The 13,938-nt window shown below is 45.0% G+C and overlaps 1 protein-coding gene across 1 annotated transcript in view; it reads right to left on the minus strand.

Annotated features, from left to right (window-relative positions):
• Positions 1-10,679, minus strand: part of LOC120363164 (uncharacterized) — a 60,830-nt gene extending 50,151 nt beyond the window's left edge. The window contains exons 1-8 of the mRNA XM_074387349.1: positions 10,674-10,679; positions 9,310-9,607; positions 8,811-8,938; positions 8,566-8,639; positions 7,402-7,439; positions 6,729-6,878; positions 1,751-1,812; positions 314-442 (exon numbers count right to left, since the gene is read on the minus strand). Of these exons, the coding sequence (XP_074243450.1) occupies positions 6,751-6,878; positions 7,402-7,439; positions 8,566-8,639; positions 8,811-8,938; positions 9,310-9,607; positions 10,674-10,679 (672 nt within the window). The 3' untranslated portion in view covers positions 314-442; positions 1,751-1,812; positions 6,729-6,750. The remainder of the gene's footprint in view (positions 1-313; positions 443-1,750; positions 1,813-6,728; positions 6,879-7,401; positions 7,440-8,565; positions 8,640-8,810; positions 8,939-9,309; positions 9,608-10,673) is intronic.
• Between the last annotated feature and the right edge of the window lie 3,259 nt (positions 10,680-13,938).

Below are 13,938 nucleotides of genomic sequence, written 5' to 3' on the forward strand. Positions count from 1 at the left end.
TGTGTGTGGCCTGTATGGTGTGTGTGTGTGTGTGTGTGTGGTGTGAAGTAGATGTGACATGTTCCTGGTGTGTCAGATGGGTATGATATATGTATGCTGTGTGTGAGGTGGTTATAGTATGTGTGTGGTATATGTTGTGTATCTGTACAAATTCAACGTGTGGGGTGTATGAGGTGGGCATGGTGTATAACGTAGTGTATGGTGTGTGAGGTGGGTGTATGTGTGTTGTGTATGGTGTGTATCATGTATGTGTGGTGTGTGACATGAGCATGGTATGTGTGAGGTACATGTACATATGCGCACACATGCATACCTTTGCACTGCAGAGGATAGGCAGGCCAGTAGCCCGGGACACACAGCAGTCACCAGCTCAGCCAAGGCAGGGCTCAGGACGGGAGTGGCCATGCCCCTGGAAGCTCAGGATCTTGGATGCACTGAGAACCTAGGAGGAGAGAACAAGCTGTGTCATCACCTCCACCCAAGTTCATCACTAACATGAACCTATAAGCTGCACTGAAACTGTTTTACCTCTGATTAGAATCAGAAACATGGACAGATCCAAGATGGCTGATTAAGAGCAGCTCAGTTTGCAGCTCCCAGCAAAAATGGGAGGGTGAGTGAACGCCACATTTCCAGATGGATTTTTATTGCCCACAGACCAGGAGATTCCCAGGCAGAGGAGCCCCACAGCTCACCAGCATGGCTGTTTTGGCAGGCACAGCTGTTTTAGCCAGTGTGGCTGCTTTGGCTGGTGCCCCAGTGCAGCAGTTATCTGTACAAAATACACGGGTCCAGGTGCTGCTTAAGCTGGAGACTGGAGCTCCAGGGAGATAGAGTTACCCATTCATCTGATTAAAAAGGGGACTGAAACAGGGAGCCAGGCCAGGAGATTCCCAGGCCAAAAAGTGACATGAATCTCAGTGCAGCTGTTTCAGCCGGCACGGTGGGTAACCGCATGGGAAATAACACAGATCCTTGCGTCTTGTCAACAGGCAACTGGAACACCTGGGAGACAGTTGAACGTTCAACTAAAAAACAACAAAAAAAAGGCTCTGAGGCAGAGAACCAGGGGATCAGGCTCAGCTGGTCCCACCCCCACAAAAAAACAGCAATCTGAAATGCTCTGGATTCAGAGTTTCACAGCAAGCACAGCTGAACCCAGGATGGCAGAGCTCTGTGGAGGAGGGGCATTGGCCATTACCAAGGCATTCCACCATTATGGAAGTAGTCTGCCATTGCTAAGGCAGCCTGCCATTACAGAGAGAGTCTGCCATTACAGAGCTGGCTGCCATTGCAGAGGCAATTCTAACTATACTCTTATAAAGAGGACTGCAGGGAAGTTCACATGGCAGCTGGACGGAGCCCACAGTAGCTCAGCAAAGCCTCTGCAAGCAGACAGTGACTAAGCTGCCTCCCCATTGGGCCGGGCAGCCCTGAAAGAATGCAGGAGCACAATGGAAACTCATAAATAAAGCCCTCACTCCCTGGGACAGAGCACCTGGGGAAAAAAGCGGGGGTGGGTTATGACTTCTGCTGCAGCAGACAAACATAAAAGCCCAGCAGCTCTGAATGAACAGCGGAGCTCACAGCTCAGCACTTGAGCTCCTATAAGAGACAGACTGTCTCCTCAAGCAGCTCCCTGACCCCTGTATATCCAAAGAGTCACCTCATAAAAAAGCTCAGATTGACATCAGGCAGGTATCCTTCAGGGAGAGAGATAGCAGAAGAAGAAAGTGGCAGGAACCCTTACTGTTCTGCAGCTGCTGCAGGTGATCCTGAGGCAAGCAGGGCCTGGAGTGGACCTCAAAAGTCCTACAGCAGAGAAGCCAGACTGTTAGAAGGAAAACTAAGAAACAGAAAGAAATAAACTCATCATCAACAAACAGGACGTCCACTCAGAGACCCAATCTGAAAGTCAACAACTACAAAGATGACAGGTGGATAAATCCACAAAGATGGGAAGAAACCAGCGCAAACAGGATGAAAACACCCGAAACCAGAACACCTCTGCTGCTACAAGGGTTCACAACTCCTCACCAGCAAGGGAACAAGGCTGGATGGAGAATGAGTGTGATGAATTGACAGAATCAGGCTTCAGAAGGTGGGTAATAAGAAACTTCCGTGAACTAAAAGAACATGTTCTGACCCAATGCAAAGAAACTAAGAACACTGAGAAAAAAAATCGACAAAATGTTAACAAGAATAAACAACTTGCCGGGCACGGTGGCTCAAGCCTGTAATCCTAGCACTTTGGGAGGCTGAGGCGGGTGGATCACGAGGTCGAGAGATCGAGACCATCCTGGTCAACATGGTGAAACCCCGTCTCTACTAAAAATACAAAAAAATTAGCTGGGCATGGTGGCGCGTGCCTGCAATCCCAGCTACTCAGGAGGCTGAGGCAGGAGAATTGCCTGAACCCAGGAGGCGGAGGTTGCGGTGAGCCGAGATGGTGCCATTGCACTCCAGCCTGGGTAACAAGAGGGAAAACTCTGCCTCAAAAAAAAAAAAAAAAAAAAAAAAAAAGAATAAACAACTTAGAGAGGAATATAAGTAAATTGATGGAGCTGAAAAACACAACACAAGAACTTCATGAAGCATACACAAGTTTCAGCAGCCAAATTGACCAAGCAGAAGAAAGAATATCAGAGGTTGAAGATCAACTCAATGAAATAAAATGAGAAGGCAAGATTAGAGAAAAAAGGGTAAAAAAGAATGAACAAAGTCTCCAAGAAATATGGGACTATGTGAAAAGACCTAATCTACATTTAATAGGTTTACCTGAATGTGACAGAGAGAATGAATCCAAGCTGGAAAACACTCTTCAGGATATTATCCAGGAAAACTTCCCCAACCTAGCAAGGCAGGCCAATATTCAAGTACAGGAAATACAGAGAACACCACGAAGATATTCCTCAAAAAGAGCAACCTCAAGGCAGATAATCATCAGATTCACCAGGGTTGAAACAAAGGAGAAAATGCTAAGGGCAGCCAGAGAGAAAGGTAGGGTTACCCATAAAGGAAAGACCATCAGACTCACAGCAGATCTCTCAGCAGAAACTCTACAAGCCAGAAGAAAGTGGGGGCCAATATTTAACATTTATAAAGAAAAGAACTTTGAACCCAGAATTTCATATCCAGCCAAATTAAGTTTCATAAGTGAAGAAAAAATAAAATCCTTTACAAACAAGCAAGTACTCAGAGATTTCATCACCACCAGGCCTGCTTTACAAGGGCTCCTAAAAGAGGCACTAAACATAGAAAGGAACGACCTGTACCAGCCACTTTAAAAACATACCAAATGGTAAGGAGCATCAACACAATGAAGAAATTGCATCAACTAATGGGCAAAAGAGCCAGCTAGCATCAAAATGGCAGGATCAAATTTGCACATAATAATACCGACCCTAAATGTAAATGAGCTAAATGCCCTAATCAAAGTACACAGACTGGCAAATTGAATAAAAAGCCAAAATCCATGGGTGTGCTGTATCCAGGAAACCTATTTCATATGCAAGGATACACATAGGCTCAAAATAAAGGGATGGAGGAAGATTTACCAAGCAAATGAAGAGAAAAAAAAAAAAAAAAAAAAGCAGGAGTTGCAGTTCCCATCTCAGATAAAATAGACTAAACCAACAAAGATCAAAAGAGACAAAGAAGGACATTACATAACGGTAAAAGGATCAATGCAACAAGGAGAGCTAATGATCCTAAATATGAATGGACCCCATACAGGAGCACCCAGACACATAAAGCAAGTTCTTAATGACTTACAAAAAGACTTAGACTCCCACACAATAATAGTGGGAGACTTTAACACCCCATTGTCAGTATTAGACAGATCAACCAGAAAGAAAATTAACAAGGATATCCAGGACTTGAACACAGACCTGGACCAAGCAAATCTAATAGACATTTACAGAACGCTCCACCCCAAATCCACAGAATATACATTCTTCTCAGCACCACATCACACCTACTCTAAAATTTACCACATAATTGGAAGTAAATCGCTTCTCAGCAGATGCAAAAGAATGGAAATCCTAACAGTCTCTCAGACCACAGTGCAATCAAGTCAGAACTCAGAATTCAGAAATTAACTCAGAACCACACAGCTCCATGGAAACTGAAGAACTGGCTCTTGAATGTTGACTGGATAAACAATGAAATGAAGGCATATATAAAGTGGTCTCTTTGAAACCAATGAGAATGAAGACACAACATACTAGAATCTCTGGGACACATTTAAAGCAGTGTCTAGAGGAAAATATATAGCAGTAAATGCCCACATGAGAAGCAAGGGAAGATCTAAAATTGACATCCTGTCATCAAAAGTGAAAGAGCTAGATGAGCAGGACCAAAAAAAAAAAAAAAAAAAAAAACCACTAGCAGAAGACAAGAAATAACTAGGATCAGAGCAGAACTGAAGGAGACAGAGACATACACAAAAAATCAATAAATTTTCAAAAAAAATCAATAAATCCAGGAGCTGGTTTTTGGAAAAGATCAACAAAATAGACCACTAGCCAGATTAATAAAAATGAAAAGAGAGAATAATAGATGCAATAAAAAATGATAAAGGGGATATCACCACAGAGTACACAGAAATACAAACCATCAACAGAGATTATTACAAACAACTCTGTGCACATAAACGAGTAAACCTGGAAGAAATGGATATATTCCTGGACACTTGCATCCTCGCAAGCCTAAACCAGGAAGAAGTCAAAACCCTGAATAGACCAATAACAAGGTCTGAAGTTGAGGCAGCAATTAAGAGCCTACCACCCAAAAAAAGCCCAGGCCCAGATGGACTCACAGCCAAATTCTGCCAGACATAAAAAGAGGAGCGGGTACCACTCCTTCTAAAACTATTACAAACAATCCAAAAAGAGGGAATCCTTCCCAAATTATTTTATGAGACCAACATCATCCTAATACCAGAACCCGGCAGAGACTCAGCTAGAAAAGAAAACTTCAGCCCAATATCCACGATGAACATAGATGCAAAAATCTTCAATAAAATACTGGCAAACAGAGTGCAACAACCCATCAAAAAGCTTATCCACCATGATCAAGTAGGATTCACCCCAGGGATGCAAGGCTGGTTCAACATACACAAGTCTATAAACATAATTCACCACATAAACAGAGCCAAAGACAAAAACCATATGATAATCTCAAATGATGCAGGGAATGCCTTTGACAAAATTCAACAGCCTTTATATTAAAACCCCTGAATAAACTAGGTATTGACGGAACGTATCTCAAAATACTAAAAGCTATTTATGACAAACCAACAGCCAATATCATACTGAATGGGCAAAAACTGGAAGTATTCCCTTTGAAATCTGGCACTAGACAAGGTTGCCCTCTCTCACCACACCTATTCAATATAGTACTGGAAGTTTTAGTCAGAGCAATCAGGCAAGAAAAAGAAATAAAGGATATTCAAATAGGAAAGGAGGAAGTCAAATTGTCTCTATTTGCAGACGACATGATTGTATAACTACAAGACCCCATCATCTCAGCCCAAAATCTCCTGAAACTGATAAGCAACTTCAGCAAAGTCTCAGGATACAAAATCAATGTCCAAAAATTACAAGCATTCCAATATACCAATAACATACTGAAAGACAGCCACATCAGGAATGAACTGGCATTCACAATTGCTAAAAGAGAATAAAATACCTGGGAATATAACTAACAAGGGATGTAAAGGACCTCTTCAAGGAGAACTACAAACCACTGCTCAACAAAATAAGAGAGGACACAAACAGATGGAGAAACTTTCCATGTTCATGGTTAGGAAGAATCAATGTCATGAAAATGGCCATACTGCCCAAAGTAATTTACAGATTTAACCCTATTCCCATCAAGCTACCAATGACCTTCTTAACACAACTGGAGAAAAACACCTTAAACTTCGTATGTAACCAAAAGAGAGCCTGCATAGCCAAGTCAATTCTAAGCAAAAAGTACAAAGTGGGAAGCACCACACTACCAGACTTCAAACTATACTACAAGGCTGTAGTAATCAAAACAGCATGGTACTGGTACCAAAACAGAAATAAGTACCAGTGGAACAGAACAGAGGCCTCAGAGGCAACACCACACACCTACAACCATCTGATCTTTGAAAAACCTGACAAAAACAAACAATGGGGAAAGGGGTCACTGTTTAATAAATGGTGTTGGGAAAACTGGCTAGCCATGTGCAGAAAGCAGAAACTGGACCCCTTCCTGACACCTTACACTGAAATTAACTCCAGATGGATTAAAGACTTAAACATAAGACCTAACACCATAAAAACCCTAGAAGAAAACTTAGGCAAAACCATTCAGGACATAGGCATAGGAAAGGACTTCATGACCAAAACACCAAAAGCATTGGCAACAAAAGCCAAAATAGACAAATGGGACATAATGAAACTTCACAGCTTCTGCACAGCAAAACAAACAGTCATTAGAGTGAATCGGCAAACAACACAATGGGAAAAAATATTTTGCAGTCTACCCATCTGACAAAGGGCTGATACCCAGAATATACAAAGAAGTAAAACAGATTTACAAGAAAAATACAAACAAGCCCATTCAAAAGTAAGCAAAGGACATGAACAGAGACTTTACAAAAGAAGACATAACATGAGGCCAACAAACATACGAAAAAATGCTCATCATCTCTGGTCATTAGAGAAATGCAAATCAAAACCACATTGAGATTCCACCTTACGCCAGTTAGAATGACGATCATAAAAAAATCTGGAGACAACAGATGCTGGAGAGGATGTGGAGAATTAGGAACACTTTTACACTATTGGTGGGAGTGTAAATTAGTTCAACCATTGTGGAAGACAGTGTGGCGATTCCTTCAGAACCTAGAAATAGAAATTCCATTTGACCCAGCAATTAATTCCATTATTGGGTATATATCCAAAGAATTATAAATCATTCTACTGTAAGGACACATGCACATGCACACAAATGTTCATTGCAGCACTGTTTACAGTATCAAAGACCTGGAACCAACCCAAATGCCCATCGATGATAGACTGGACAGGGAAAATGTGGCACATATACACCATGGAATACTATGCAGCCATCAAAAATGATGAATTTATGTTCTTTGTAGAAACATGGATGAACCTGGAAACCATCATTTGCAGCAAATTGACACAAGAACAGAAAATCGAACACCACATGTTCTCACTCATAGATGGGTGTTGAACAATGAGAATACATGGACGCAGGGAGGGGAGCATCACACATTGGGGTCTTTGGGGGGAAATAGCAGAGGGACAGTGGGGGGTGGGGAGTTGGGGAGAAAGAGCATGGGGAGAAATGCCAGATATAGGTGAAGGGGAGGAAGGCAGTACATCACACTGCCATGTGTGTACCTACGCAACAAACTTGCATGTTCTTCACAGGTACCCCAAAACCTAAAATGCAATAAAAAATTAAAAATAAAATAAACAAATAAATAAATATAAAGAAGGTTGGGCCAAGCACCGTGGCTCACACTTATAATCCCAGCATTTTAGGTTGAGGCCAGTGGATTATGAGGTCAAGAGATCAAGACCATCCTTGCCAAAATGATGAAACCCCATCTCTACTGAAAATACAAAACTGAGCAGGCATTGTGATGCATGCCTGTGGTCCCAGCTACTTGGGAGGATGAGGCAGGAAAATTGCTTGAATACAGGAGGCAGAGGTTGCAGTGAGCCGAGATCATGCCACTGCACTCCAGCCTGGTGACAGAGCAAGAATCCATCTTAAAGAAAAACCACAATTTGCAGAACTGAATGTGAAAAGGAAAAAAAAACGTAGAAGATTAACTGCATGCGGTAGAAGAACCGCCACCTGTTCATCTGATGAGCACATCGTGATTCCTAACTCAGCAAAAGAATCCCCACTCCGGGAACAACTAAGTGAACTGCTGTTTCCAAAATGCATTTTTACAGTTGAAAATCTGTTTCCCAAGCCCTCCTTCCAGTCCTTGGCACTGTGACAAGCGTTTCTTACTTCTGGGGACGTGGGGTTGGAGATGCAAAAGGGAAAGTCACCAAGGCTGAGTTGAGCTTCCTGCATCCTTGCAGCCAGGGCCAGAGGGCCATGAGGTGCTCCCTAGCTCCCGCCGTCCACGCTGGAATCACACGGCACGGCTCTGCTGCAGTGGCCGGGCTTACCTCCATGAAGTGATTGCTCAGGGTGAGTCCCGAGTCATTCTTGAAGGTCTGGCTGACACAGAGATGCCTCTTGTTGCTGCTCTCGTCCCAGTGCTTCCCATAACTCACCTCCAGTTCAAGCGATTCTCCTGCCTCAGCCTCCGGAGAAGTGGGATTACAGATGCCCGCCACTACGCCTGGCTAATTTTTGTATTTTTAGTAGACATAGGATTTCACCATGTTGGCCAGGCTGGCCTTGAACTCCTGACCTCATGATCTATCCGCCTCAGCATCCCAAAGCGCTGGAATTACAAGCATGAGCCACTAAGCCTGGCCTTTTTTTTTCTTCTTCTTTTTTTTTTTAACTTATTATTTGTTTATTTTAGAGATAAGATCTCACCCTGTTGCGTAGGCTGGAGTACAGTGGCACCATCTTGGCTCATTGCAACCTCTGCCTCCTGGACTGAAGCAACCCTGGATGAAGAGACATAAGACTGAGGCTGAAGTGGCAGCCCTGGATCCACTCCTATGTGGCTATGCTATTGGGAGCAAGTCCATCTCTTTAGGAATGAGCTCAGGGTACTCAGATCACCTTGCTAGACTCTGGTGCTCTCTCTGGATGTCCCACCTGGCCTGGACACCCACCTTGTGGCTGAGGCTGGTATCTGTGTGCTGTGGAGCTCGTGGCCCAGCTCCAGCTGGTAAGCGCCATCTAAGCCACTCTCTGTCGGCAGCCTCTGGCCGGTGCTGCACTGGTGCGCTGGCTGCTTTGCCTGAGTTGTGAAGATTGGTCAGCGGACCCCTGTCCTCCTCTGCCAGGCAGCCCTCCACCAGGGCTCCAAGAGGAGGAGGGCCCAGCCCAGCCTGCCCTCAGCCGTGTCCTCCCAGCCCTGTGGTCTGCTTCACCTGTCACTCCATTAGAACCTGCTCTTGGGGAGCTCTTAAGAGATGGATGAATGTCCCCTCAAAAAACACTCATTTCTTTTTTAATGAGCAGGTACTAAGTCCTACTCAGAGCCCACAGAATGACTAATGGAAAATCCTGTGGTGACAGCATATCTTAGCCAGCAGAGCCACAGCCTCAAGAAACAGGGCAGGCCCTGCCACCTCCAACTGCCCCACAGCCAGGCGTGCAGTGCCTTACCCAGGAGGCTGCACTGGATCCTCAGGGAGCTGGTCCAGAGCCGGCCCTGCTGCTGCAGCAGGCTAAGGGCACACAGCCCCGCCAGTCCTGACACGACGAGCTCGGCACCCACTGTGGCCGCCCAGCGTCCATCCTCCTCCTTCCTTTCCAGCAGTGCTGCCGGGACAGAGAGCAGGCAGGAGAAAGGGTCAGCCCCCAGGGACCAACACCCCCAGGCCCAGGCAAAGATGGGACTCGGGATACGCCAGGGGCCTTGGGGTTGGAGGGCTCCTTGAAAAGCCAACACCTGTGCCCTGCACTACAGCCCACAGACAGGCCTGATCACGGTTCACTGCAGCCTTGACCTCCCAGGCTCAATTGATCCTCCCACCTCAGCCTCCCAAGTCGCTGGAACTACAGACATGTGCCACCACCTTGGCTAATTTTGTATATATATACACATACAGATATTTTTTGTAGAAACAGGAGTCTCACTGTGTTTCCCAAGCTGGTCTTGAACTCCTGGACTCAAGCAATCCTCCTGCCTTGGCTTCCCAAAGTTCTGGGATTATAGGCATGAATGTCACCCAGGCTGGAGTGCAGTGGAGAGATCCTGGTTCAATGCAACCTTCATCTCCTGGGTTCAAGTGATTCTCCTGCCTCAGTCTCCCAAGTAGCTGGGATGACAGATGCACACCACAGTGCCCAGCTAATTTTTGTATTTTTAGTAGAGACAAGGTTTCACCATGTTGGCGAGGCTGGTCTCAAACTCCTGAGCCCAAGTGATTCGCCCCTGCCTTGGCCTCCCAAAATGCTGAGATTACAGGTGGGAACCACTATGCCCAGCCCTTGCCCAATTTTTTAAACTCCGGATTTCTCAAAATTAGAAACCTGGGTTATAAACTCAGACATAAACACAAAGGACTCCTTTTCTCATTGACAACCCCCTCCTTGGATCTATCAGGTACTCTGTCGACCATCACTATGGAACGTGACTAGAGTCAACCTCATCTGCCATCTCCGCTGCCCACCAGCTCCAGCCCTGGTCATCGAGCCTGTCTGACTGAAACATCCTCCCAGCTCTCCCAGCTCCCAACCTGCCGCTGGCAACGGATCTCCACGTGGTGACCAGACACTTCCAATGATGGCACACTAGTGTTTCTTACAGTACAATCCAAAGTCCTTGAGGCCTGTGAAGCCAGAACTTTGTTGGTCACTGGTGCAGACACTGGCAGGTGGGCCACGGGGATAGCTCACTACACTCCAAGGCCCCACATGGGAGATCCTCTAGAAAAGACGTGAGCAACTATAAATACCATGTTTGTTGACAATACTCGCTATTGCCAGACCATCACTACTTAATGCTATGTTTCCCTGATCCCCACCGACATGTGTGCAGATGTGTGTGTATGAATGTGTATGCATCTGTATACAGATGTATCTGTACATGGATGTGTGTAGATGTGTATGTATATAGATATATGAAAATACAGATGTGTGTATGAATGTGTGGATATGCATGTGTGTACAGTGATGTGTACATGGATGTGTCTACATGTAGACATGTGTATGAATGTGTGGGTATACAGACGTGTGTGTGGATGTGTGTAAAGACGTGTGTGTATATATATGGATGTGCGTTTCTGAATGTATGTGTACAAATATGTCTACATGTGGATGTAGATGCTCGCAGCTCTTTCTGCTGACAGACACATCCTAGCGCCGGCTTTCTCCTGTGTGTATCAGAGGCAGCGCGGTGTTCTCAGAGCTTCCTCATGGTGCACGTGAACAGGGCGAGCACAGAATTTCTCTCCCAAATTACAACACTTTGCAGTTAAAGAGTACACTAGTCACAAATGCGTCAGGTCAGCGGGTGAAAACTGGGGCTCTTCAGGCAACACAGGACCCAAACCCCACACACCGGGGTAGGGGGTGGCAAACAGAACACTTTCCACATCAACCTTAAATCCCACAAACTTTAAGGTTGAATCCAAGCCTCGAACCCCTGGGCCCAGGGATTCAAGGTTGAACCCGAGCTCTGGCACTTTGTATTCATGAGCTCATATGCCACAGTTTCCCCATCTTGTACGGGGTTAGAAAAAAAGACTTGAAGAAGGGACTTGCTGGAACAGGCTCCAGAAAGTTATAGAGCACAGGCTGTTCTGTAATTTTGATGAGTCTGGGGTAGATGGAACTAGAATTTCTCCAAAGGCAAATAAACATTTCCAGGCATCAGAGAGCTCTATAGGGAGTGGCAGAAAAGTCCGAGGGAAGGTACAGGCAATCTGTGCTTGCATATTTAGCAAATAACAAGACGTTCAAGGGTCCCTGGGAGTTCTGGAAATGAGGCAGATGTCTCAGCCATCAGACAGGTGGGGCTTTAGAAAGAAGATGGCTCTCCCCTGACACGCGTGTTCTCCTCACCCAGGCGGACGGCACAGTTGGAAATGGAGAGAGTATTTATGCAGCAGGACATCCAGCCCTGGCTTCAGATGCTCCACTCCAGCCCTCTGAAAAGACACTGCAAACTGAGGCAGAATCGGGTGATCCACTGCTGAACGTGCCCAGTGGTCATGCCTGGTGGGATCAAGTCTAAAGCTGCTATTTGTACCCTGGCTGAAGTGCAGTGGTGCGATCTCGACTCACTGCAACCTGCACCTTCCAGATTCAAGCAATCCGCCTGCCTCAGCCTCCTGAGAAGCCGGGCCCACAGACGTGCACCACCATGCCCAGGTAAGTTTTGTATTTTTATTAGAGACAGGGTTTCACCTTCTTGGCCAGCCTGGTCCCAAGTTCCTGACTTCATGTGATCCTCCCACCTCACCTCCCAACATTCGTACACTTTTTGAAGTCAGTGATCTGCTCGAAAAGCAGATAGAAGTTTTAAATCTTCTCCCCAGGATGGAGGAAACAGACACAAAACTTCAACACAATGACAAGGGCTTCAAGTGACTAAGTTCTATCCAGGTACCCTTGGGTAAGAACGCTTGAAAAGCACCTACTAAGATGAAAATGAGCCTGCACAACACAGTAAGCCGCATCTCCACAAAAAAGAAAAAGAAAAGAAAAAAACGGAAGGTCATGATGGCACAGACCTTAGATCCAGCTACTTGGGAGGCTGAAGCAAGAGGATCGCTTGGGCTCAGGGGTTCAAAGCTGCAGTGATCTAGGATCATACCATTGCATAGAAGACCTTGTGAAAGAAAGAGGAAAGTGGGTGAGAAAGAAAAGACAGGGAAGAGAGGGGGAAAAGGGAAGAAAAGAGGTAGGAAAAGGAAAAAAGAGGGAATAGAGGGAGGGAGAGAAAGAAAAGAAAGGAGAAAAACATATAAACCTTGTGGCCAGGGAATTCCACTATTAAGAATGTACTCTGCAGAGAGAATGGTGTTCACTACAGAATAATTGTAAGAGAGGAAACCTGGGAAAAACTCAAGAGCAATTCATTTTGAAACTAGCTGAATACATTCCATTCCATAAACTTTTACATGGTCATTCGCACTACACGGGACACACCAATTTTTTTTTTTTTTTTTTTTTTTTTTTTTAGGTAGATATATGAACTCCACGTGCTGATCGTGTGCATAGATCATCTCAGAAAGGAATCACCAGAAAAACCCTAACAGTGGTTGGCTTTCAGGAGAGGAGGGAGAGCGGCTTTAAGGCGGCACCAGCACCAACCAATAGAACTTTTTGGGGCTCACCACCACATCTGGCTTCTTTCTGTGTTTTTAGTAGAGATGGGTTTTCACCATGTTGGTCAGGCTGCTCTCAAACTCCTGACCTCAGAAGAGCCACCTGACTCTGCCTCCCAAAGTGCTGGGATTACAGGCATGAACCACCATATCTGGCCTCACTTCGATTTCAAGAAACACAGATGCCACTGGTTGCCATGTGGGAGACTCAGTTCTATACTCTTTCATAGGTTTTGAACTTTGAATCATTTAAATGCATTGCTTATTTTCTTCAGTTGTAGAACTTACTAGGATAGTATTTAGACTATTAATCTAAATGAAATCTACCATAGAATTTAAGTTGTAATAGGAAATGCTGATATATAAAAAGATTGCTAAGGTGTGTACCTGTGTATATATATGTATGTATATTTCTTTTTTTTTATTTATTTTTATTTTTTTGTTTTTTGAGTCAGAGTCTCACTCCGCCACCCAGTCTGGAGTGCAGTATTATGAACTTGGCTCATTGCAACCTCCGACTCCAGGGTTCAAGTGGTTCTCCTACCTAAACTTCCCGAGTCACTGGGATTACAGGCACGCACCACCACGTCCAGCTCATTTTTGTATTTTTAGTAGAGAAGGCATTACACCATGTTGGCCAGGCTGGTCTTGAACTCCTGACCTCAAGTGATCCACCTGCCTCGGCCTCCCAAAGTGCTGAGGATTACAGGAATGAGCCAGCATGCCCAGCTGCAAAGGTGAATTTTTGAGTAAAAAGAACACGTACAAACAAAAAATAGAGAACAGCTGGAGGTGGTGGCTCATTCCGATAATCCTAGCACTTTGGGAGGCTGAGGTGGGAAGATCACTGGAGCCCAGGAGGTTGAGGCTGCAGTGAGCCATGTTTGCACCACTGCCCTCCAGCCGGAGTAATGGAGCAAGACCCTGCCTCAAGAAAAATTAAAAATAAAATTAAGAA

Source organism: Saimiri boliviensis, chromosome 16, assembly GCF_048565385.1.
Source record: "Saimiri boliviensis isolate mSaiBol1 chromosome 16, mSaiBol1.pri, whole genome shotgun sequence".
NCBI lineage: Eukaryota > Metazoa > Chordata > Mammalia > Primates > Cebidae > Saimiri > Saimiri boliviensis.